At 45.9% G+C, this 26,736-nt stretch overlaps 2 protein-coding genes across 3 annotated transcripts; both read left to right on the forward strand.

The window, feature by feature from the left end:
* Positions 1–13: 13 nt before the first annotated feature.
* Positions 14–25,431, forward strand: LOC118080207 (gastrula zinc finger protein XlCGF26.1-like). Of its 2 annotated transcripts, none has more exons than XM_060269537.1 (3): positions 14–67; positions 17,304–17,411; positions 21,189–25,431. In XM_060269537.1, the coding sequence occupies exons 1-3, from the start codon at positions 22–24 to the stop codon at positions 22,979–22,981; spliced, it is 1,947 nt and encodes a 648-aa protein (XP_060125520.1). In that variant the 5' UTR covers positions 14–21; the 3' UTR covers positions 22,982–25,431. The 2 variants fall into 2 exon arrangements, with proteins under 2 accessions (XP_060125520.1, XP_060125521.1); XM_060269538.1 differs by lacking the exon at positions 14–67 and adding an exon at positions 16,380–16,696.
* LOC132591355 (zinc finger protein 883-like) lies at positions 2,385–6,665 on the forward strand. Its single transcript, XM_060269733.1, has one exon. It carries the CDS (start codon positions 2,501–2,503, stop codon positions 3,947–3,949), a length of 1,449 nt encoding a protein of 482 aa, XP_060125716.1. The 5' UTR covers positions 2,385–2,500; the 3' UTR covers positions 3,950–6,665.
* Positions 25,432–26,736: the final 1,305 nt, after the last annotated feature.

The following is a 26,736-nucleotide window of genomic DNA, read 5'->3' on the forward strand; positions in this document are numbered from 1 at the left end:
CTGTCTCGCTTCCCCAGGGAGATGCTGGTTATGGCGGCGGCTGTCCTTCCTCGCGGAGGCGCTGGAGGTGCGTAATATATTTATTATAACTGGGGGGGGGGGAGTGGGGGTGCTGCTGGAGGGAGTATGGGGAGGAATTAAAAAACCCTATTAGGCAAACCGTTTCAACGTAGGTTTTTTTTTCTGTGTCTCCTTTTTATATTCGTCAATTTATTCAGATTTTCACATCTTAATATTTTTTAAAAGAACTCTTGAAAATTGGTCAGCATTTTGGTGCAGATTTCTCCTCATGCACACACTTTTGCAATGGATATTTCCCATAAAATTTACATTTCCCATAATTTATGCATTCTGTATATAATTCCGCTAAAATGATTCATTTATAGGTCTTTCCCCCTTTGTTTTTGGGGTAGGAAATCTTTTCCCAATGGATGGGCATATCTTTCTCCTCCTCTCCTCCCTGAAGGCCAACTTGGGCATGTGGGTCACCTTCCTTGATCTCTCCATAGGCTTGGGGTCAAGGCAAACCTAATAATAATAAATATAAATATAAATATATTTATACCCCGCCCTCCCTGGCCAGGACCGGGCTCAGGGCGGCTAACACGAAATATAAATTACAAAAAACGTAATAGGGAAAAAAAAATTAAAATACAGCTTAAAATATAGTGGATGAGAGATCCAAATTAATGCAACTGACCACTGATTAATCTCATGGGCTGCCCAGAGCACATTCTAGTCCTGTTGTGTTGGTTTTTTACAGTTGGTAAGGCCTGAGGATATGGACACGGTGCTTGGATCAGTCAGGGTGACCATTTACACTCTAGACCCCTCTTGCCCCTCTTGGCTGACAAAAACCAGCAGGGAGGGAACAGCTGGCTGGGCCAGGGAGATGATAGATGCCTTTTTACAAGAGGGGGTGGTTCCTGCATGTTTGAAGGAGGCAGTAGTAAAACCACTCCTTAAGAAACCTTCCCTGGATTCAGAAAACTTAACTACAGTAACTACCGGCCACTTGCTAATCTCCCTTTCCTGGGCAAGGTTCTGGAGCAAGTGGTCACAAACCAGATCCAAGTGCCTTTGGAGGAAACTGGTTTTCTGGATACATTTCAGAGTGCCTTCCATCACCTTTGGGTGATGGCCCAGCTACTCCCCTATCTGGACTGGGATAGCCTATCTACCGTTGTCTATGCTCTGGTAACTTCAAGGTTAGATATAGATACAGATACAGATAAAGATACAGGTATGAATTGGAATTTGGAAACTTCAGCTAGTGCAGAATTCAGTGACCAGGTTACTCACCGGAGCAAGGAAGTTTGAGCATGTTACACCAATCCTGGTCTGACTGCAATGGCTACCAATTAGTTTCCAGGCCCAATTCAAAGTGCTGGTTTTGACCTATAAAGCCTTAAATGGCTCAGGACCACAGTACTTCAAGGACTGCTTCTTTCCATATGAACCTAACTGAACCCTGAGATCCCCTTATGAGGCCCTCCTTCGTGTGCCTCCTCCTCTAGAGGTCCGGAGGGTGGCAACATGAGAACAGGGCCTTCTCTGGAGACGCTCCCCGTCTGTGCAGTGCTCTCCCCAGGGAAGTTTGCCTGGCGACATCCTTATACACCTTTGTTGTTGTTTACTTGTCTTAGTCGTGTCCGACTCTCCGTGACCCCATGAACCAGAGCATGCCTTGGAAACTCGCTTTTTTTCTCAAAGCTTTTCCTTTTTTTATGTCCATGGAGCTTTCATGGCAAAATATTGGAGTGGGTTGCCAGTTCCCTCTCCAGGTGGAACACATTGGCTGACCTGTCCGTTTTGGGTGGCCCCGCACGGCATAGATAATAGCTTCTTGGAGTTATTCAAGCCCCTTCGCCACAACAAGGCAGTGATCCATGAAGGGGTATACACCTTTAGGTGTCATGCAAAGATGTTCCTTTTTACCAGGCTTTTGCTTGATATGTTTGACATCCTATAGCCTTTTTCAAATGTAGCTCTTTTTTTGGGGGGGGGTATTGGGTTGTTTATATTCTGATTATATATGATGTGATCCTTTCTTTGAACCACGCTGAGACCTCCGGGTAAAGGGCAGTATATAAACTCAATAAATAATAATACTAATATTAATACTTTCATTATTTGTACCCCATGGATCTGACTAGGTTGTGCCAGCCACTCTAGCTGGCTTCTAGCAAATATAAAAGCATAATAAAACATAAAACTTAAAAAACTTCCCCATACATGGCTGCCTTCAGATGTCTTCAAAAAGTTGCATAGTTATTTATTTGACAACTGATGGGAGGGCGTTCCACAGGGTTGGCACCACTACCAATAAGGCCCTCTGCCTTGTTCCCTGTAACGTCACTTTGTGCAGTGAGGGAACCGGCAGAAGGCCCTGGGGCCTGGATCTCGGTGTCCAGACTGAATGATTGATGCTACTGAATAAGGACGCTTCTTTAGCATTTCATCAGTTTGCCTTTTTATTCCATCAGCACATGTTGAAGGGATGCTAGCAGAAGGGGAGCAATCAGAAGTGTCACCAAAAGGATCCACAGAGGATGAGGAGGAGCAAAGTAATCTGAGGGTTCAAGATGGAGGCAGCAGGCAAGAGGGGAGGCGAAAGCAAAAGCCGGAGGGTGACTCCGGGACGTCTCAGGGTGGTGAGAATCAAATTCACAGAGAGGAGAAAAAGCATGTATGCACCGTGTGTGGAAAGAGATTGGGTAGTCGCTCAGCTCTTACCTTGCATCAAAGACTACACACAGGAGAGAAACCATATATATGTTCTGAGTGTGGAAAGAGCTTCAGTCACAGTAGTGGCCTTACATCGCATCAACGAACTCATACAGGGGAGAAACCTTACAAATGTTTGGACTGTGGAAAGAGCTTCAGTCACAGTAGTGTCTTTATCTTGCATCAAAGAACTCATACAGGGGAGAAACCATATAAATGTTCAGAGTGTGGAAAGAGCTTCAGACAGAGTGGTGGTCTTACTTCGCATCAAAGAACTCATACAGGAGACAAACCTTATACATGTTCAGAGTGTGGAAAGAACTTCAGTCGGACTACTTCCCTTACCACGCATCAAAGATCGCATACAGGGGAGAAACCGTATACATGTTCAGACTGTGGAATGAGCTTCAGTCACAGTAGCCAGCATAAGTCACACCAACGGATTTATACAGGGGAGAAACCGTATACGTGTTTGGAGTGTGGAAAGAGCTTCACTCGCAGCAATGCACTTACTAGACATCAACAAACTCATCGAGGCAGCAAACCTTATAAATGCTGGGAATGTGGCAAGAGCTTCAGTCGCTTTGACTCCCTTTCCTCGCATCAAAGAATTCATATAGGGGAGAAACGATATACATGTTTGGAGTGTGGAAATAGTTTCAGCCACAGTTGCAGCCTTACCTTGCATCAAAGACTGCACACAGGAGAGAAACCTTATAAATGTTTGGAGTGTGGAAAGAGCTTCTGCCGCGGTAGCCAACTGACATTGCATCAAAGAACTCATACAGGAGAGAAACCGTATACATGTTTGGAGTATGGAAAAAGCTTCAGTTGCAGTAGCTCCCTTAAGTCTCATCAAAGAACTCATACAGGAGAGAAACCATATACATGTTCGGAGTGTGGAATGAGCTTCAGTTGCAGTAGCTCCCTTAAGTCGCATCAAAGAACTCATACAGGAGAGAAACCATATACATGTTCGGAATGTGGAAAAAGCTTCAGTTGCAGTAGCGGCCTTACGTTGCATCAAAGAACTCATACAGGAGAGAAACCGTATACATGTTCGGAGTGTGGAAAAAGCTTCAGTTGCGGTAGCTCCCTTACGTTGCATCAAAGAACTCATACAGGAGAGAAACCATATACATGTTTGGAGTGTGGAAAGAGCTTCAGGTGCAGTAGTCACCTTACTAGACACCAAATAACTCATAAAGGGAGGAAATCTTAGAAATGTTTGGTGTATGGGAAGAACTTCAGTGACAGGCTCCCCTCTAAACAGCAAAGAACTCCTACAAGGGAAACATTAGAAATGGTAGGAGTGTGGGAAGATCTTTAATCATATCAAATAACTCCTACAGAGAGTAAGCCAATGATTGTGTTTAGAATTAGAATTTGCTTCCATTACAATTTTTTTTCCTTTAGTGGCTGGGTTGCAAATTGTTCCCCTGATCAGAATTAAAAAATTCCTTCAGTAGCACCTTAAAAGACCAACTAAATTTTTATTTTGGTATGAGCTTTCGTGTGCATGCACACTTCTTCCATACATCACTACTGGGAAAACCATAGCTTTAACTATACGGACCTTTGTCGGCACACTTCTTCAGATACCTTTTCTTCAGATACCTGCACACGAAAGCTCATACCAAAAAAAAACCTTAGTTGGTCTTTAAGGTGCTACTGAAGGAATTTTTTTATTTTGCTTCGACTCAGACCAACATGGCTACCTACCTGTAACCCCTGATCAGAGTTAGATTTCCCCCCCAAAATTTTCATGGCTTCACAATTTGCATAAATTTTACATCTCTACTCATGCCCCTTTCATTGCTGCCTTGTTAGAAACTGTCCTCTGGTCCTCCCATATGTCTGTCGTTCACTAAATTGCTTGCACTTCCCATTACAAAGCACAAGCCATTCCTGGGCAGAGAGCTGCTGTACCCCAGAGCTCCCCCCCCCCAAAAAAATTCAACCTCATCCAGCAGGCAATGCTAAGAACTGAATTCTGTTTAAATGCAGTTTTTAAGACGTGGGTGGTGCTGTGGTCTAAACCACAGAGCCTAGGCCTTGCCAATCGGAAGGTTGGTGGTTTGAATCCCTGCGATGGGGTGAGCTCCCGTTGCTCGGTCCCTGCTCCTGCCAACCTAGCCGTTCGAAAGCATGTCAAAGTGCAAGTAGATAAACAGGTACCACTCCTATGGGAAGGTAAACAGCATTTCCGTGCGCTGCTCTGGTTTGCCAGAAGCGGGTTAGTCATGCTAGCCACATGACCCGGAAGCTGTACGCCAGCTCCCTCGGCCAGTAAAGCGAGATGAGCACCGGAAGCCCAGAGTTGTTTGCGACTGGACTTAACAGTCAAGAGTCCGTTTACCTTTACCTTTAAGATATATTTGCACAGAAATGTTAAAAAATGCCTGTGTTAGGAAAACAATTTCCTTAAGATACCCTAGTGCAGGCTTTCCCAAGCTTGGGTCTCTAGCTGTTTTTGGACTACAATTCCCATAATCCCTTATGACTGCTAACTGGGGGTGATGGGAGTTGTAGTCCAGAAAGAACTGGCGATCCAAGTGTGGGAATCCTGCTCTAGTGAAAGGTGAGGATACGGACATGAACTTTGCTGATTAAATTGTAGATTGCCTCCCCCCCCCCACCAGTCAATTCCACAAGCACACAGTGCAACAGGATTGAGTGTGGGGGGGGAGCCTGGTTAATTTCATTGTACACAGGTTGTGCATTGACAATAAAGGTATTGTTATTATTATCTTTCATAGCTCTGATAAGAGAGTTCAGGGAGCAAACGGCCCTCTTACTCTGATGCCTTCGCTCCCCCTGCCTTGCTGAGCTTGTGTGTGTCTGCTTCCTTGCAGCTAAGGGATCTGCTGTTGCTCAGGCTCATGCCGCTATCTTTGCTGCCTTGTTAGAAGCTGCCCACTGGTGCCCCCCACTCACCCCCATATGTGTGTCATTCACTATAAGGTTTGCACAAGCCATTTCTCGCCACTGGCAGAGAACCTGCCCAGACCCCAATGTGTCTGTCTGGTGCTCTGCCACTTCTTGTGCCAAAGATTGCCCATTTTCCCACTAGACACATGGGCAAGAGGGGAAGAAGGCAAGCAAATCCTTAAGATCCCGACAGGAACGCCAGGACAAGATCTCAAAGCAGCTGTTTTATTACAGAAAAATTTACAGACTGGAAAGAGAAGTTGCTGAATTGCAACTCATTAGCAAGCTTAAAACCATGGAGCCATCTGGAATGAACAAAGACATAGGATTCTTATCTCATTATACATGATCAAGCTTTCCTTAGCACCTCAGCCCTTGCTTTGCCCCCGCAAGACCAATTGCAGTCATTAACAGTCGTTAACAGTCATCAACAGGTTTACCACTCCTATCAGCCCATCACCCATTCCCATTCCCATCACCCCCACCCTCTGAATATACATAAGGGTCTGGTGGCTTCTGTTTCAGTGTATCTGATGAAGTGTGCATGCACACGAAAGCTCATACCAAAATAAAAACTAAGTTGGTCTTTAAGTTGCTACTGAAGGAATTTTTTTAATTTTGTTTCGACTCAGACCAACACGGCTACCTACCTGTAACTAGTCATTTTAAGTTTTTTTTACTAATAATTTAATTGTTTTATTTTTCCTGAACTATGGATTTTTCAAAAATGTATATGTATAGTAAAGTTGCATGTAAATCTTACGGAACAAAATAATAAATGCCTACAAAAGATGTCATAGCAAAACAAGCATGCAATTCCTAAGAGGCCATTTACAACTCGTTTCAGTGCAGGTTTTCTGAGGAGTCAGTCCCACTGTTCCCAACAGGTGCTTAATCTCAGGGGAAGGCAGATAAATTCAGTTTTGGGATTCCCTGTGGGAATGTTCAGGGATGGGAGAGGGTATATGGTTTGATTATATCCTTTCCAACTTTAACAAGTTCCACAATTTAGCAGAGTAACATTCCCCTTTTTAGACTTCCACAGTGGATGCGTTTGCTTAGGCTCGCTAAAGCCTCTAAAATGTTTTGTTGATAATTCCCCATTTAGTCCCTCGTAAAAAGATAGACACAACACAGTCTTCTATAAAAGTATAAAAAGAGTTTACTCACAGATTCTGTTCACAATTGGATCCCAGAAGGCAGGCTTAGCTTAGAAAAGTAATATACCTGGAAACTATCCCATAAGTAGACAGTCCCTTTGTCCTCTCTTGGCTGAAAGCCAAGTGAGCATCTTAAACTAAGCAGATGTTGCTTCTTCAACGAATGTAGTCAGAGAGAGAGAGATGGCGGCCCGTCCTATGCTTTTGTTGCCTGCACAGGTGAGGCCACACCCACCTCTAGTCACATGCAGAGGAAGTCTGTCCCAGTGTGGGAGAAACAGGAAGTTCTGACTGGCTGGTCTAGACATCCCCTTTTATGTCCACTCTAGGGATCTTGTACTTGACTGCTCTTGTGTTTCACATCCCACATTCCCCAGGCAGAAGAGATTTTGATGCGTTAAGGGTTAAATGCAGTGAAAGAGGAAATTGTGCTTTTCCGTCTTATCTGCTTGCCTTAACTCTGCAGGCTTACCCAAAAGGTCTTGGGTGTTACAGATCCTTTCCTCACTATGAGTGCCACCTGGCTCAGATACAGTTCCATCACAATGTGATCTATATATATAAAAATGTAAACTTATTGAAAGTGTCGGCCGCACTTTTCTCCGTAACCACTTGATCAATCGTCCTGAAATTTTGACACAACGATCCAGGCCACTCCCCGAGGGTTGTTGGGGACAAAAAACCCTCAAATTTCGCATCTGGGCAGGTAGAAACCTGGTTTTCCACCAAGTCAAACAGCGCCCTCAAGTGGCGTTATACCCTCCTCCACCCCCTCCCTTCCTGTGAAATCTAAGCCATACCCACAAACCAAATGACATCATCAACCAAGCAACTGAAACCACCAAGGCGGCCATTATCAGACCCCTAGGCCTTTGTTTTATGTAGGCCCCTGCCAGGCCCCCACTAGGCCCGGGGGGGGGAGATAACCCACAGCAACGCACTTGGGGGCACGGCAAGGGGTTTTTACTTTACAATTTAGCATCACTACCCGCCCCCCAAAATCCCCCAACAAATAACCACAAGACAAAAATAAATACCATCCTTCAAAACGTCATGAGATACGCCGGTCACGGAGGGGGGGGAACAAACAGAATAGATCATGGATCGGGACATGGAACAGTCACAGGGATTAGCCACAACAACGCGCCACACCCACAAACCCCGCCTCCGCCACGAGATCCTGTAAAACAGGGGGACTCTGAGGCTCAGGGGGATCTGAAGGGGGCCTATTACCAGACAACCCACAGAGTCAGGCCAGGGCCAAGGAATGAAGATACAGGGTGGAGGCCTTGGGTCACATTTAAATACTAGCCCAAGCCAAGGCCTCGCCTCTACTTTACAGCCTAAAGACTAGGCCTCGGCTCCCTTTTACAGACTAGGCCTCAGCTCTACAGCCCTTTAAATACTATCCCGAATGGAGCCCTGGGTGTGAGGAGCCCAAATAGGTCATGGGCTGACGTAGGGCGGGGGGAGCAACTGTCCACATCAACCACCAAAACAGCTATTCCACCCCCAAAGCCCAAGCCTCTCCTGGCAGCTGAATATTTGACACACACACCCGGTCGGGATTTTTAAAGTAGTTCTCTGGGTCCCAGGGTGCATCATCACCCCCGCTCCTTAATCTAAATATATAGAAATGTTCACGATGCGTGCGCAGGGGCCAATGTATGGAGATACAGTGGGGAGGGGACAACAGAGGGCTCAGACAAAGTAAATACTGGGAAATGGAACCCAGAAACTGACAGTTCCTTAAGTTGTCAGATATTTGCAGTGCCCAATTTCCCCCCCCCCCAATTTACAATCCCCTACCTTCCCCTTGCCACTTCCTGGGTTTTTTATGGAACTGAACAACTCGGGTGCTTCAGAACGCGCCTTCTGTTGCCAGGCCCTTGCAGGGCCAGACAGAGGCCCGGGCCAGGTAGATAATGTGGCCCTGTTTTTAACCCTTTTGTTACTTTTTTCATTTTACTGATTGTGAATATGCTGACCGAGGCCCCCTTTGGATTCGGAGGCCCACGCCAAGTGGGCCATATGAGCCCCCCTCCTTCTGTCTGGGCCTGTCTGTTGCTATGGGGCTGTGGGGCTTCACTATTTGACGCCCCCCCAGGTCGGGATTTTAAAAGAAGTTCTCTGGGTCCCAGGACGCATCATCACCCCCGATCCTTAATCTAAATATATATAAATGTTCACGATGCGTGCGCAGGGGCTAATGTATGGAGATACAGGGGGGAGGGGACAACAGAGGGCTCAGACAAAAGTAAATACTGGGAAATAGAACCCAGAATCTGACAGTTCCTTCTCCAAGGGTGGGGGCCAATGTAGGAAGATACCGCGGGGTGGGGGGGTGGGGCCAACACTCCCCAGGGACAACAGAGGGCTCAGACAAAAGTGCATTCTGGGAAATAGAACCCAGAACCTAACAGTTCCTTTTCGAAGGGTGGGGGCCAAGGTATGGAGATACAGGGGGGAGGGGCCAACACTCCCCAGGGACAACAGAGGGAAGGGTATCCTACCAGCGGGGTGGAGGGAGGAGGGGCAGGATACGTCATGGATCAGGACAGGGTGGGGGGGATCACAGGAAAGAGCCACAGCAACGCATGGCCGGGTCAGCTAGTTGCTTGTAAGAATCTGTGTTTGACAGTGGAACGGTCTCCCCTTCCTTGTAGGTTTTTAAGCAGAGGTTGGATGGCCATCTGTCAGGGATGCTTTAGCTGAGATTCCTGTATTGCAGGAAGTTGGACTAGAGGACCCTCTGCGTCCCTTCCAACTCTTAAGATTCTATGGAAGCTGCCCATATACAAACATCCCCCCTCACCCAGCTCATTCACAAGGTGGGAACATAAATAATGCAGGAAAGTTGAAATGCAATCTTCGACACACACCCTTTAACACAGTGGCTCCCAGACTTATTCTGGCTAGCACCTTCTTGGTTCCATAAAATTGTCCCAATGCCCTATTATTATTATTATTATTATTATTATTATTATTATTATTAGAATTTATATACCATCCTATACCCAGGGGTTCCACTAAGGAAGATAATAAACATAAATAAATAAAACAAACATAGACATCAGGGTTTGTAGCCACTGATGGATGAGTCCCTGAATTTATACAAGTGGGTGGCTCAGTATTGCCTCTGTACATCTCAGCAGGGAGGAGACAACTACCAGACCAGGCCCCATATATCTGACTAGATGATCATCGGCACCCATTCCAACTTTACAATTTTCAATTCTATATCCTGCCTTTTCCTCCAAGGAGCTGAAGCTGGCATATAGTTCGTCCCCTCCTCCTTTAATCCCCTACAACAACCCTGTGAGGTAGACTGGGCTGGGAGGCATTGACTGGCCCCATGGCCACCTGGTGGGAAATTCAATCCCTGGTCTCCCAAGGCCATAGTCCAGCACTATAACCACTACACCACACTGCCTCTCACCACTGCCTAAGAATTCCCAACATTGTGAAAGTTGAGATCAGAGTTCCCAGAAATGAGAGATTGTTCCCCATCCCAGCTGCCTTGTCTTCAAAGGGTTAAAGATGAAGTGCAGGATTCCTAGACAGGCAGGGAACTGGAGGAGCAGCTTAATCCTCCAGGGCAAGCGCCCCTCCTTCCTCCTGCCTTGTGCATGGTCCTTTTGCAGAAGAGAGGCTGCAGAGGTTGGATGGGTGAAGCAGGCAGGGAGGCTGGGGCCGGATCCAGCTCCAACCCAGAGCAGCTTGGAGCAGGACGTGAGGTTCCTCCACCTCTGGCTCAGCCCGTTTGTGGTCCACGCTCCCCTGGCCAGCCTTTGCCTTAAAGCAGAACCTGGAAATAATAGAAAAAGAGGCTGTTGGGGGTTGGGCAGAATCCTTCAGCCATATTGGAGACTGTTTTCCAAATCTCCAAACTGCCCCCTCAGCTCAGAAGCTCAGTGCCAGAGATTCAGGCATTCCCGCTACATTGAGGCCAAAGGACCCCGAGAGGTTTTCAGCCGACTCCACCGCCTTTGCAGGGAGTGGCTGGAGCCAGAGCAACACACCGAGGCTCAGATCCTGGACCTGGTGGTCCTGGAGCAATTCCTGGCTGTCCTCCCCCCCGGAGATGAGAACTGGGTGAAGGATCAGGGAGCGGAGACCAGTTCCCAGGCAGTGGCCCTGGCCAAAGGTTTCCTCCTGAGCAGGGCAGAGGAGAAGCAGCAGCAGGTGAGACAGTTTCATCCTGGTAACTCCCAGAGATCCATGGTAGCTGGTGAATTCTGCGGGTTGTGTTGCTTAAAAGACTAAAGAGTCCCAGCTCAGTGGCTTTTGCGTGCAGAAGGTTCCGGGTTCGATCCCTGACATCTTCTGGCGAGGCTAGGCTAGGAAATCGTCCCTGCCTGAAACCTGGAGAGATGCTGCCAGTCAGTGCAGATAGCACCGAGCTAGATGGATCAATGGTCTGGTTCTGGGCGAGGCAGCTTCCTTGCTTCCTATTTAAACAGCTCTTCATTCCGAAACACTTACTGTTTTGAACACAATGGTAACATTAGCATAAAACACCATTAAACGTTCCTATGGCATGTATCACTTAGAAATGTTCTTCTTTTCTAGAAACCATTTATACATTTATTTATTTTTTGAGGGGGTGTGCGGAATTGCATTTGCAAATGGATCAATTGATTAATCCTTTTGCAAGAGTGTTAATAACAGGACCATCACATGACACCTTTGTGGCTTTGCAGGGCAAGGGATTCCCCACTCATTTCAACAGTCTTTGCTTCAAGAAGGAATCGAGAAGAAGGAAGCGATCCTACAGCCATGTTGGAGTCTGGCTTACATTGTGGACTGAAGTTGGAAGGGCAAGACTAAGCCAGGACTAAAGCAGGAGAAGATACCCATAATGTTCTGGCTGCAGGCAGGGGAGAATTTTGGGAGAGAACTGAGCCCAAGATCCTGGGTGAGGAGGACCGTCTCAGCTCAGACGCACAGTGCCAGTGTTTCAGGCAGATCCACTACCAGGAGGCTGAGGGACCCTGAGAGGTTTGCAGCCGACTCCACCATCTCTGTCGTCAGTGGCTGAAGCCGGGGAGACACACCAAGGCTCAGATCCTGGATTTAGTGACCCTGGAGCAGCTCCTGGCTGTCTTCGCCGCATAGATGGAGACCTGGGTGAGGGAATGTAGAGCAGAGACCGGTTTCCAAGTGTTGGCCCTGGCCGAAGGTTTTTTTCCTGAGTCAGGCAGAGGATGAGAACCAGGTGAGAGAATTTAGAATTGTAGAGTTGAAAGGGACCCAAGGGTCATCTGGTAAAAAATACCCTTGCAATGCAGGAATCTCAACACGTGGTCTCCCATCCCATTTGAAACCATACTGGACCCTGCTTAGCTTTGCAAATGTACCAGCACTTCGCATAAAAGAATCCACACAGATTTCAGATTCAGCTTTATTGCGGCTATAAGCCCATTAGATATACAACATACCAGATAAAATACAAGAATACAGAAATCACACTTCAGCAGATGGCCACACCACAGCCATAGAAAATAAACATCAGCATCAACATAAGCGTGCGCAAACTACAATCAAAAATAAAAACTTTCAGTAGTCATACAGCAGACCATTTCGTCTCTTCTGGGAGAGGACTGAAGTTAAAAACCTTGCTACTTGCAAGGTTGTATTGGGATTGTTGTCCTGTAAAATTAAGGCAAGGTGAATCTCTGCTGGGGTATTAGCCAGTCTCTGGATTATTGGGCCCAATAAATTCATCCGTACCATATTATGGAGAGGACAGTTGAAAATTATATGCTAGAGGGATTCATAGAATCATAGAGTTGGAAGAGACCACAAGGGCCATCCAGTCCAACCCCCTGCCAAGCAGGAAACACCATCAAAGCATTCTTGACATATGCCTGTCAAGCCTCTGCTTAAAGACCTCCAAAGAAGGAGACTCCACCACACTCCTTGGTAGCAAATTCCACTGCCAAACAGCTCTTACTGACAGGAAGTTCTTCCTAATGTTTAGGTGGAATCTTCTTTCTTGTAGTTTGAATCCATTGCTCCGTGTCCGCTTCCGCTTCCATTGACTTACTGTCACAGACACAAAGAGCAGACACCTGGCCCTTGGAGAATGTCCAGAGTGTGGAAAGAGCTTCAGTTTGGCCTCAGGACTGCATTCCCACCGGAGAATTCACACGGGAGAGAAACTGTATTCGTGCTTCGAGTGTGGGAAGAAGTTTGGCGACGGCTCAAGCCTCACTTCCCATCAAAGAATACACACGGAGAGAAACCGTTTAAATGCTCCGAGTGTGGGAAAACCTTCAACAGAAGTGCCAACCTGAATTTGCATCAGAGAATCCACCCGGGAGACAAACCCTATAAATGCCCAGAGTGTGGAAACAGCTTCACTAGGAACACCAGCCTCACTTCTCATCAGAGAATCCACACGGGCGAGAAACCGTTCATATGCCTGGAGTGTGGAAAGAGCTTCATTCATAGGTCTTGCCTTACTTCTCATCAAAGAACCCACGTTGGGAAGAAACCGTTTATGTGCTCCAAATGTGAAGAGAGATTCAGTACTAAGAAAACCCTTGCTTTAAACAAGTGGCTTCACACAGGGGAGAAGCCGTTTAAATGCTTGGAGTGCGGAAAGAGCTTTAACAGGAGGGATGCCCTCCTCTCCCATCAGAAAATCCACTTGGGGGAAAAGCCGTACAAATGCTTGGAATGTGGGAAGAGCTTCGTTTTGACCAAGTACCTCTGTAAACATCAAAGAACACACACGGGAGAGAAGCCATATAAATGCTTGGAGTGTGGGAAGAGGTTTATTGACGGCAAAAGTCTCTCTTACCACCATCAGCTGCACACTGGTGCAAAACCTTTCAGATGTTTGGAGTGTGGGAAGAGCTTCCACCAGAGTTCAGACCTTACTTCTCACCAGAGAACCCACACAGAGGAGAAACCGTACACGTGTTTGGAGTGTGGAAAGAGCTTCAGGAAGATTGGCAATCTCTCCTCCCACCAAAGGACTCACACAAGGGAGGAACCCTACAAATGAGTAGGATGTGTCCTTTTATTTAAAATGCATCTCTGGGTTATTTGTGGGGCATAGGAATTCATTTTTTTCCAAAATATAGTCCGGCCCCCCACAAGATCTGAGGGACAGTGGACCGGCCCCCTGCTGAAAAAGTTTGCTGACCCCTGGACTAGACCCTTTACAATTCTATGATTCTGTGATATCTCAGTATAAGGAATAGCTTGTTTAGTCGTTTAGTCGTGTCCGACTCTTCGTGACCCCATGGACCATAGCACGCCAGGCACTCCTGTCTTCCACTGCCTCCCACAGTTTGGTCAAACTCATGTTCGTAGCTTCGAGAACACTGTCCAACCATCTCGTCCTCTGTCGTCCCCTTCTCCTAGTGCCCTCAATCTTTCCCAACATCAGGGTCTTTTCCAAGGATTCTTCTCTTCTCATGAGGTGGCCAAAGTATTGGAGCCTCAGCTTCACGATCTGTCCTTCCAGGGAGCACTCAGGGCTGATTTCCTTAAGAATGGATAGGTTTGATCTTCTTGCAGTCCACGGGACTCTCAAGAGTCTCCAGTCCTGATTTCTTGCTTTTGTTTCAAAGAGACACCAGAAGCCAGCCCGGCCGGAAAAAAACAGACTCAAGGTGCTGAAAATTTGGCAACGGTGTAAAAAGGAATCTGCAATGCCTTTTAAATTGTGTCGAAACAAAATAAAAATTTCCTTCCAGTAGCACCTTTGAGACCAACTAAGTTTGTCATATGGTTTAAATTGTGTGTTGGTGCAGTTGTTGTTGTTTAGTCATTTAGTCGTGTCCGACTCTTCGTGACCCCATGGACCAGAGCACGCCAGGCACTCCTGTCTTCCACTACCTCCCGCAGTTTGGTCAAACTCATGTTCGTAGCTTCAAGAACACTGTCCAACCATCTCGTCCTCTGTTGTCCCCTTCTCCTTGTGCCCTCCATCTTTCCCAACAATCAGAGTCTTTTCCAGGGAGTTGGTGCAGTAGTAGTTGGTTGTGTTGTTGTTTTTTTACTACAATATATATTTTGGTGTTTTTCTGTTGTAAACCACCTTCTGATCCTTGGCTGAAGGGTGGTTTGGAAATTCAATAAATAAATAAAACCACAACCTTTTTTTTTAAGCACTTGTAAACTGATTTGTATCAAGCGTGAAAGGAATCTTACGCAGAAAGGCCACGATCTCACTGTTCTCTTCCATGAGGCCCTTGGTCTCGGATCCAGCAGTCGAGCCCTCCTCAGATACACAACCACCTCCTTGACCCTGAAAGAAGGGGGCAGACAAGTTAATGTAGCTGTTCTTCTTACAAACCTCTCTTCAAAGCACTTAAAAAAACAACAACACCCTGTTAAGGTGAGATAGACAAGAGATGACTGCGGAATTCTTTTTAATGGGTTCAGTCCATAACTTTGCCATGCAATGGACTCACCAAAATCATAAGGAGTATCAGAAACAATTTGTAGAATCTTAGAAATGGTAGAGGCAGGAGGGACCCACAGTCATTTAGTCCAACCCCCTGCAACTGCAGCGTGGAAAGGGGGGCTTGCTCCTCTCAACCCCACAGATGCCTCCTCACCTGCAGCTCTGAGGATGCCCTTCATGCAAATGCAGGACAAGAGGGAGGGAGAGAGAGATGGACTCCCCCAGGTGGGAAGGACAAAGGCCAGGATCCTTCCCCTTGAAAGCAGAGATGTTCAAATTTCAGCTCCTGAGTCAGGCTGCTCTGGGGTGAGGCAGGAACCAGCTCCAGGCTTGCAAGGACTCTGCTGCCCCCAGCTGCTGCTGGACTCTTGACACCCACCACCCCTAACCACTGGACATGCTGGCTGTTTGGTGGGAGGTGGCTTCCAACATGATCTGCAGGGAGAAAGCAGTATCTGAGGCTCTACCCATTGCACGGGGTCCTTTTTGGGAGGGTAGGGGTCTGCTAGGTGCAGACCCCGTTGGGTGGGATTTGGAGAAGGGTGTCTTGCACTCACTTCTGTCTTGTCTACAAGGTCCTCTTCCACCCCACTTTAAGCCCGAGGTTGGCTCTCACTGGGCGGCGATGGACCTCACAGCACGGAAGAGAAGTTGGGGGCAGTAAAAGGGTTTACACTCAGGGCTCTCACTCCGGATTAATCTCATGTGGGGCCAGCCGTAACACTGCGTCTTTGCGCATCTCCGGGAGAGGCAGAATTTGCAAGAGCCGCGGTTCTTCCCCAAGTTCAGAAAGCAGCAAGGTGAAGGTGGGCTTAGCCCGTTGGATTTCTGCCTGGGAAAGTGAGCTTCAATTCCCCACACTCAGCCATGAAGCTCCCAGGGTGACTTTGGGCCAGCCACTGTGTCTCTCAACTTGAGCCTACGTCCCAGGGCTGTTGTGAGGATAAAATGCCTTGAGCTCCTTGGGATACAAATGAAATGAAAAAAACAAACAAACAAAACTCCCAGCAGTTGTAGTGCAAAACATCTGGGATGGAAGACGGCTCCATTGCATATTACCTTTTTTTAAAAAAACCCAACTTGGGGTGCAGAAGGGGGCTGCAACGCTCGAAAGCGTGGATCAGATTTGCCGCATTTGCAAAAATCTACGATTCCCAGGCAGGGCTGCTATTATCATTTCTGCTGCCTGTCTTGGACTAAGGAAGGGTTAAAACGAAGCTGAGGAAAGCGATTCCTAGAGAGGAAGGAAATTTGGAAAGGAGAGGGGGGAGCGTGTCCTCTAAAGCAAAAGACCCCACCCCCTTCACCCCTCCAGCTTTGCAAAAGAAACCTTGGAGAGAAGCCGGAGGTTTGGTGCGCGCAAGGAACGCAAAGAGTAAATTCCTTGAAGGTGGTGCGCCTCCACTTGGGGAAAGTGGCCTTTGTCCTTTCCAACCGGGTGTGTGTGGATCTGGTGAGCCCCTCCTCTTGCATTTGGGTGAAGGAGACCCACAGAGAATGAGGGGAGGAGGGAAATGCAAGGGAGAAAATCGAGAGGCGGATTGGGGAGAAGCTCCCCCAAGTCAGCTGGAGCGTAGCTGGCCAGTGACGGGAGAGAGAAACGGGCAAAAGGGGGGGGGGTTGAACAGAGCAAGTGCCATAGAATAATAGCGTTGTAGAGTTGGAAGGGACCCTGAGGGTCATCTAGCCCAACCCCCTGCAATGCAGGGATATCAACTAGATTGGCCTGGCTTCTTGCATTGAGCTCCAAGCATCAAGGGTCCGGAAACCAAGTCTTAGGAGGGCTGTCCCATGGAAGAGGGAGCATGCTTGTTTTCTCCTGCTCTGGAGGATAGGACTCGAACCCATGGCTTCAAGTTACAAGAAAGGGGATTCCAACTCAACATTCTGAAAAACTTTCTGTCAGTAAGAGCTGTTGGACAGCTGTGCAATTTCATGATTCTATGACACCAACGGGGCACACATGCCCTCCCCCTTTTAACCCCCAAAGGATTGCCCGGAACCGAGATGGCAAGTTGTAAACATTAACTACCTGGAGGACATTTCCCCTTCTCTTCCAGAATCCTGTGCTTTTGAAGCGGAGGCTGTACATTTCACCGAGAATACCCTGATGGATTCGGATCAAAGGGAAGCCCTGGAGGAGAAGCCTGGAATTGTGGCCTTTCTGGGTAAGAGCCCCCTTTCCCCTTGGTTGATGGCTAAAAACAATAATCATAGCCTATTTCCCCCCCCCCTTTTATTGTATGTATCCTTGCTACATTTCGTCATCCTGCATCTTCGCCTTCCAGCCTGGCTGGGCTTCCGGGGTCCCATTGGCTCCCAACCTACATTGGCTCCCAGTACGTTTCCAAGCACAATTCAAAGTGTTGGTGCTGACCTTTAAAGCCCTAAACGGCCTCGGTCCTGTATACCCGAAGGAGCGTCTCCACCCCCATCGTTCAGCCCAGACACTGAGGTCCAGCTCCGAGGGCCTTCTGGCGGTTCCCTCACTGCGAGAAGCAAAGCTACAGGGAACCAGGCAGAGGGCCTTTTCGGTAGTGGCGCCCGCCCTGTGGAACGCCTTTCCATCGGAGGTCAGGGAGATGAACAGCTACCAGACTTTTAGAAGACATCTGAAGGCAGCCCTGTTTAGGGAAGCTTTTAATGTTTAATAGATTCTTGTATTTTAATCTGTTGGAAGCCGCCCAGAGTGGCTGGGGAGGCCCAGCCAGATGAGCGGGGTATAAATAATAAATTATTATTATTATTATTATTTATTAAGCTGGCAGACCTTTGTCAAAGCCACAACAGATGGTGGCAGACTTGGATGTTGGATGTCCACCTCTTTCCTTGATTTTAGAAGAAGCTGGAGGATGCCCCACGGTTGCAGTCTCATATGGGCACATAAGAGCGTCAGACATGCCCTGTTTTTCATCAGGGCAAAGGAAGGAGATTAAATTATTTTTTATTATTAGTCACACTCCTTTGCTCCTTGCCCCCAAATCGTTCCCTTGCCCCTATAAGACCTAATCTCCAGCCTCAATCTTTTCCTGTATGTGGGAGGTGATTACTGTAAATAATAATAACAAATTCCAAACTTTCTACCTTCCCTCGCCTTACTCACAAATCCTTCCCCTGCCCCAATCTTTCCCCCTCATCCTCTTAGTTTCACATCTCAGCTTCCCCCTCCCTGATGCTCCAAAACCCCAACCCTAAAGAATGGTGTTCAATAAAGTATAAGAGATTCTATTCCATTCCATTCTATATATGTTTTTATTAAAATTTTCTATTTTACAATTTTGGATTTTGAATTTAAACATCCTTAGGATATCAGTGACTTATCTTCTTTTCTTTCCATGGTTCCTTTTTGCTAATCATAAATCCCTGCATATTTTACAGAAACTATACTATTCAGTATTCCATTATTACATCCATCAAAACCTATTTACACAGTTGAATTTATCTTAATGCTGCCAACGTTTTCAGATGTACACAATTTCCCCTCATATATTCAATAAACATTTCCCAATCTTCTCTAAACCTATGTTCTTCTTGTTCTTTTATTCTATATGTTAAGTCTGCAAGCTGCGCACATTCCATCAGTTGCCCTTCTTCTTTAGTTGGGACCTCGCTCATTTTCCATTTTTGGGCAGGTAAGTGGGGCAGGGGAACTGAGGAGAGGACCATCTGGGTTCCTCTGCCCCCTGCCTGGGTCCCACCCACGGCAGATACCTGTTTATCCAGCTGGGAAACCTCTTCTGAGCAAAAATGGGTGCTGAGACTTGTTCGGAGAGGCCCCTGTTCCCTTCACAGAACTACAGTTCCCAGAGTTTCCCTGGGGATAAAGGGTTGATTCTTAAACCACTCTAGGGATTGTGACTGTGGTGGTACCGGGGTCTCTCCGAACAATTCTCAGCACAAACTGCAGCTCCCATAATTCTTTGGGAAGAATTAAACAGGTGTTGTGAATGGATGTCATTCCTAATGCAGTGAGATGTGGGAGGTAATGTTGAAAATACCTCTTTGGGTTCCTTTTGGTTTGAAGTTGCTACTCCTATCAATTTTGGAAAAATCCTTGATATTCGCAGGCGTTCATATATTTCTAAAGTACTATATTCCCGTAGTATGGATATTCAAAGCTTAGCAACAAAAGGAGCTGTGGGATTCAAGGAATCAGAATTGGTTTTTTAAAAATATAATATTTATCAAGTTTTCTGTTTTACAATTTAAAATACTCATTTTATATCCTTAAGATATCAATGAATTCCCTTCTTCTCTTTCCATGGTTCATCTTGCACATCATAAATTCCAGCATATTTTACAAAAACTAAACCATTCAGTATTCCGTTATTGCGTCCATCAAAATTTATTTGCACTGTTGAATTTGTCTTAATGCTGCCCACATTTTCAGCTGTACGCAGTTATTTCCTATATGTTCAATAAACATTTTCCAATCTCCTTTAAACGTGTGTTCTTCTTGTTCTCTTATTCTATATGTAAAGTCTGCAAGTTGTGTATATTCAGTCAACTTTAGTTTCCAATCTTCTTTGGTTGGGATCTCGCTCATTTTCCATTTTTGGGCAAACAAAATACAGGCCACAGTATTGGCATACATAAATAACCTTTTTTGACACCTGGGAATTTCTGTCTTAATTACCCCAACAATAAGGACTCTGGTTTTTTGGGTGAAAGTGCTTTTAAACATTTTTTTTCAATTTATTGTGGATTATTTCCTAATACTTTTTTTACCTTTTTACCGGTTCACCACATATGAAAGAACGTTTCCTCAATCGCCTTGTATCTCCTTTATATTCTAAAAGGGTGAGGGGAGAGGTTTGCTTGAAAACAAACTTCCCTCAATCTTGAGTCCTTCTCTTGTCGGACTACAACCCCCATCATCCTTAGCCAGCATGCCCAGCGATCAAGGATGATGGGAGCTGTAGTCTCAACAACACCTGCAGTTTGGCGAAGGCTGGCATGAATTTTAGCAACTTAACAGCGCAATCCTGTACATGCCCATCTGCTCCCAAACCAGGTTTTAGGTCCTTGTATTAGTTTGCAAAGCCTCAAACCACTTAGGTCCAGGGTACATCGGGGGCTACCTGAATCCTTATATCACGGCTCTAAAACCTACTTCAGTGATCTCGAGGTTGCCAGGAGCAGTATTTTTCAGCCACCAAATGCCTGGGAAAACAGGAATCTTTTCTTTTCGGTTTTGATAATAATGTTTATTAGTTTTCAATTATAACCCAATAATAGCCTCATTATAACAATACCAGTATATAATACAATTACTAAAACCAATTGTTCAAATACCGAATTATGTAATTTAGATAAGGTCCCCCCCCCCGTGTGTTAGAATTGATGGTTTGATGATTTTATTTTTTTCTGCGTTCCAAAAATCTTATGAATTTCAATTACATTCAGGTCATAATAATAATCCCTTATACAACAACTGCAATATTAATAGCTTCTATTCGTGTTGACACCTTAAATGATTTAGAAAAGTACAAGTGAAGCACTCAAACTATATCCTTGTTCTTCCTGTGTATGACAATTATTCTGTCTGTGGTGTTTTTCCTGTCCTTGTAAAATGTTATGTCTATCTTTTCCTGGTTGTTGCTGTTATCCCTCAAGCCTTGGACAGAGCTGATATCCCATTGTTGTTCCATAAATATCTCCCTCACTCTGCCCCATGCTTTGTTGTTTTGCAAAACAGAAATGTTTTCAGATTCCTCCTGAAAGATAATCATGATAGAGGCAGGCTCACCTCACAAGGGAGGGCATTTCAACTATTGGGGAGCCACCACTGAAAAGGCCCTGTCATTTGTCAAAATTACAAAGAGGTACTCACTGTTCTGACCCTTGCCATGAAAAGGGTTGTCCGCCCCTGTGCTCCTTCTTTGATATCAGACTCTTATTTTCCACTTGGGCTGTTCCTAATTAATTGTGTCTCCTTTTCCCAGGACATGACAGGAGAGAGAAGGAGAATGAAGATGAACCACACAGGGTGTTGTTAGACAGAATCAGATGTGAAGAGGAGGAAGAAGAGAGAACAAAACCTGAAGCAAAACACACACTAAGCGAATCCTCTGCTTTTCAGAGCGCTGAGATTTCTGAAATCCCAGTCCAAGAAAACACAAGCGAAGGAGAGGAAAGGAGCCAGTGCCTTGTGTGTGGGGAAAGCTTTACCTGCAAATTGAGCCACATTGCTCATTGGAAAATCCACACAGGGGAGAAACCATTTAAATGTTCGGACTGTAACAAAAGCTTCAGTGATAAGTCAACCCTTAGAAAACACCAGAGAATCCACACGGGTGAGAAACCATATAAATGCATGGAGTGCGGACAGAGCTTCAGTCAGAGCACAAGCCTCACTTCCCACCACAGAATCCACACAGGGGAGAAGCCCTATAAATGCTTGGAGTGTGGAAAGTGTTTCAGCACTTGTAAATATCTCACTATTCATCAGAGAATCCACACAGGAGAGAAACCATTTAAATGCCTGGAGTGTGGAAAGAGCTTTAACAGGAGAGATGCTCTTACTTCACATCAAAAAATCCACACAGGGGAGAAACCATACAAATGCTTGGAGTGTGGAAAGTGCTTCAGCAACAGCAAGTATCTCACTTCACATCAGAGAATCCACACAGGAGAAAAACCGTTTAAATGTTTGGAGTGTGGGAAGTGTTTTAATAAGAGGGATGGCCTTGTTGCACACCAAAATATTCACAGAGGGGAAAAACCATATAAATGTTTGGAGTGTGGGAAGAGCTTCAGTAGCAGCAAGTACCTGACTTCTCATCAAAGAGTCCACACGGGAGAAAAACCTTTTAAATGTGTGGAGTGTGGGAAAAGTTTCAGGCAGAAGATAAATCTCACTACGCATCAACGAACTCACACAGGGGAGAAACCGTATCCGTGCTTGAAGTGTGGAAAAAGTTTTAGCCAGCAGACTAACCTTACTGCACATCAGAAAATCCACACAGGGGAGAAACCCTATAAATGTTTGGAGTGCGGAAAGAGGTTCAATCATAGCACAAGCCTCACTTACCATCAACAACTTCACACGGGAGAGAAACCCTATAAATGCGTGGAGTGCGGGAAAAGCTTCAGTACGAGCACCAGCCTTACTTCACATCAAATTATCCACACGGGGGAGAAACCCTATAAATGTCTGGAGTGTGGAAAGCGGTTTAGCGATCGCAGAAATCTCCGTTCACATCAGAGAATCCACACAGGGGAGAAGCCGTATGTGTGCTTGGAGTGTGGAAAGAGGTTTAGTCATAGAACCAACTACAGTTCACATCAGAAAATCCACACAGGGAAAAAATCTTTTAAATGCTTGGAGTGTGGAAAGTGCTTCTTTTTCAGCACCAGTCTGATTTCGCACCAAACTCTCCACACAGGGGAGAAACCGTATAATTGTTTGGAATGTGGGAAGAGCTTCAGTAGCAACAAATACCTCACGGCTCACCAACGAATACACACGAGGGGGAAGCCATTTAAGTGCTCAGAGTGTGGAAAGAGCTTCCGTCAGAGTTCAGACTTCACTTCTCATCAAAGAACCCACACGGGGGAGAAACCGTACAAATGTCTGGAGTGTGGAAAGAGGTTCAGTACTAGCAAATATTTGACTTCCCACCAACGGATTCACAGCGGGGAGAAACCATATACATGCTCGGAGTGTGGTAAGAACTTCAATCACAAGACAAATCTCACCAAACATCAGAGAATCCACAGAGCAGATAAACCATAGAACTGTTAAGGAATGCAGAATTTCTTTAATCTAATCCTGAGGTCTGTTTTGGAATTGCTGTTGGTGAATGTACTGGTTACAGGTAGGTAGCCGTGTTGGTCTGGATCGAAGTAAAATAAAAAAATTCCTTCAGTAGCACCTTAAAGACCAACTAAGTTTTTATTTTGGTATGAGCTTTCGTGTGCATGCACACTTCTTCAGATATGTACTGAATCTTAATCCAAGATGGAGGCCCTATTGCTAGGGGTGCTGGCGACTTTGAGACTGAGTTACGGAAAAGGCAAACAAAAATTCCTGAATTGTTGGGTTAGGCAACGCAACACATCCTCAATTCTCATCCACAAATTCACTCAGGAGAAAAATGAGATAACTGATCTTAGTACAGAAAGCACTACGCCAGGGAAACACCATATAAAAGCCTGGTGTACAGAAGTTTTTCTTGGAAGACCATTGTCACTAGAAATCAAAGAATCCACACAGCAGAGAAACGACAGAAAAGCCAGGGGTGCAGAATGACTCGGAGCAGAACTGGTTTCTCTCTGGTTTTCTTGAACTACATGCTCCTTGGTTGGGGCTGGTGGAAGTTGCAATCTGGAGGGCACCAGGTTGGAGCACAGCTGAACTATAGTCACAGCACAATCCCCGAGTTAGTTTTGGAGTGGCCAGTATTGACTGTATCGAATTCTAATCGACATGAGAGAGCTGCTATTGGCTGAGATTCTTTGTGGGGCTCCCCCTCTTTCAAATGGAGTCCACACCAAACATTTAAATCACCACGATGCCACTTTTTAAAAAATTCATGGCAGAGAGTTGTTAGGAGAACCTCTGTTCCCATCAGAGAGCTACAATTCCCAGAATTCTCTCTGAAGACTGACTGTTAAACCAGTCTGGGAATTGTCGTTCTGTGAGGGGGCAGCTCTAAATGCCTCTAATAATTGATGTGTATGTTGCTGCTGTTGTTTAGTAATTTAGTCGTGTCCAACTCTTCGTGACCCCATGGACCAGAGCACGCCACACACTCCTGTCTTCCACTGCCTCCCACAGTTTGGTCAGATTCATGCTGGTGGCTTCGAGAGCACTGTCCAACCATCTCATCCTCTGTTGTCCCCTTCTCCTCAATCTTATAGCTATGAAAATCTAACTCTGATCGGGAGAACAATCTGTAACACAGCCACTAAAAGGGGGGGGGGATTCTAATGGAAGCAAATTCTAATGCTGAACACGATCATTGGCTTTCCCAACATCAGGGTCTTTTCCAGGGAGTCTTCTCTTGTCATGAGGTGGCCAAAATATTGGAGAATCTTTCCTTCCAGTGAGCACTCAGGGCTGATTTCCTTCAGAATGGATAGAATCATAGAATCATAGAATAGGATAGGTTTGATCTTCTTGCCGTCCATGGGACTCTCAAGAGTCTCCTCCAGCACCATAATTCAAAAGCATCCATTCTTCGGCGATCAGCCTTCTTTATGGTCCAGCTCTCGCTTCCATACATCACTACTGGGAAAACCATAGCTTTAACTTTACAGACCTTTGTCGGCAAGGTGATGTCTCTGCTTTTTAAGATGCTGTCTAGGTTCGTCATTGCTTTTCTCCTAAGAAGCAGGCGTCTTTTAATTCCGTGACTGCTGTTACGAATTGATGTCAAAACAAACAATTAAAAAAAATCCTTCCAGTAGCACCTTAGAGACCAACTAAGTTTGTCGGTGCTACTGGAAGGAATTTTTTTTAATAATGTTTTTGTTTCGACTACGTCAGACCAACATGGCTATGTAACGAATTGATGTGTATACTTAACTGAAATGTGTTACTGAACTTACTGAAAATGTATTGTCGTTGTTACCATTTAGCAAATTAATGCATCTATCTGGAAGTTGTTAAAGTTGTTAGGAGACCCCAAATTCTCCTTACAGAGCTGCCAGTCCTGGAGGTCCCTGTAAAGAACTGATTGCTAAATCACTCTGGGAACTGTGGCTCCATGAGGGGATTCGGGAGTCCCAGTGCAGATAATAACAAATAAAGCACAGTTGGAATCATAGAATCGCAAGGGTCATCTTGTTCAAGAATTCTGCTCCAAGCTGTCCCTAGGTGGGCTCGAACCACCAGCCTTTCGGTTAACAGCCAGAAACACTGACTTATTGGCCCACATGAGACTTTTAAAGCAACTTCCGAATCACAGAATAAGATGGGTCCTAAAAAATCTGAGGTATCGAAAGCCAGGGCAAAGAGGATTGTCTTTCGAGGGAGGGGGGGAATGGACCACTTGGAAATTGATGAGGGTCTTGACAGATCTTACCAAACAATCTCCCCTCCTCACAACACTTTTTTGGTGCAAATCCATCGTTTTAGGGAAGCTATTTTAAGATCCCACATCTACTGTGGCACAAATTCCCCCTGCCATTTAAATGGATTAATGCCTTTCTACCTTTAATCATACATGTCCCAGAAATTCACATCCCTATTGCCCATTGGCAATTTGCACCTGGCCTGAGTAGGCCGGCAGCTCAACCTGTGGAGCATCTCCCCGTTGCTACAAGACTAATTGATTGATTGATAAAATATATTTGTATATCACCATTTCATTTTTTAAAATATTGAGGTGATTTACATCAACACAATAAATAACAATACAAAAAAATCGATACAGATCACCAGCTGACTCTTACAGAAAAATAAATAAATAATTAATAATAATAATAATAATAATAATAATAATTTCCTATTTGTACCCCGCCATCTGGCTGAGTCTCCCCAGCCTCTCTGGGGAGCTCCCAATCGAGTGTTAAAACAATACAGCATTAAATATTAAAAACTTCCCTAAACAGGGCTGCCTTCAGATGTCTTTTAAAAATAGGATAGCTGCTTACTTCCTTGACATCTGATGGAAGGGCGTTCCACAGGGCGGGTGCCATTACCGAGAAGGCCCTCTGCCTGGTTCCCTGTAACCTCACTTCTTGCAATGAGGGAACTGCCAGAAGGCCCTTGGCGCTGGATCTCAGTGTCCGGGCTGAACGGTAGGGGTGGAGACGCTCCTTCGGGTATACAGGACCAAGGCCGTTTTGGGCTTTAAAGGTCAGTACCAACACTTTGAATTGTGCTCAGAAACGTACTGGGAGCCAGTGTAGATCTCTCAGGACTGGTGTTACATGGTCTCGGCGGCCGCTCCCAGTCACCAGTCTAGCTGCCGCATTCTGGGTTAGTTGTAGTTTCCGGGTCATCTTCAAAGGTAGCCCCACGTAGAGTGCATTGCAGTAGTCCAAGCGGGAGATAACCAGAGCATGCACCACTCTGGCAAGACAGTCCGCGGGCAGGTAAGGTCTCAGCCTGCGTACCAGATGGGAGCTGATAAACAGCTGTCCTGGACACAGAATTGACCTGCACCTCCATGGACAGTTGGATGGCCAAAATGACTCCCAGGCTGCGCACCTGGTCCTTCAGGAACACAGTTACCCCATTCAGGACCAGGGAGTCCCCCACCCCCAAAGACAGTACTTCTGTCTTGTCAGGATTCAACCTCTTATCAGTTGTTAAACTGAGGTGCACTTTCCCTAACGCTGCCTCCTGCCACCGGTGCCCTTCTATCGTTCACAAACTTCCGGTTTTGCGGAGTTTGTAAACCAAATACTGGTAGTTCGTTAACAGGGCTGTTTGTAAACCGAGGTGCCACTGTACAGTAGAAACACAGAGTTGGAAGGGACTCAGGGGTCATCTAGTCCAACCCCCTGTAATGCAGGAATCTCAACACGCTGTCGCCCATC

This window comes from Zootoca vivipara, chromosome 2 (assembly GCF_963506605.1).
Source record: "Zootoca vivipara chromosome 2, rZooViv1.1, whole genome shotgun sequence".
NCBI lineage: Eukaryota > Metazoa > Chordata > Lepidosauria > Squamata > Lacertidae > Zootoca > Zootoca vivipara.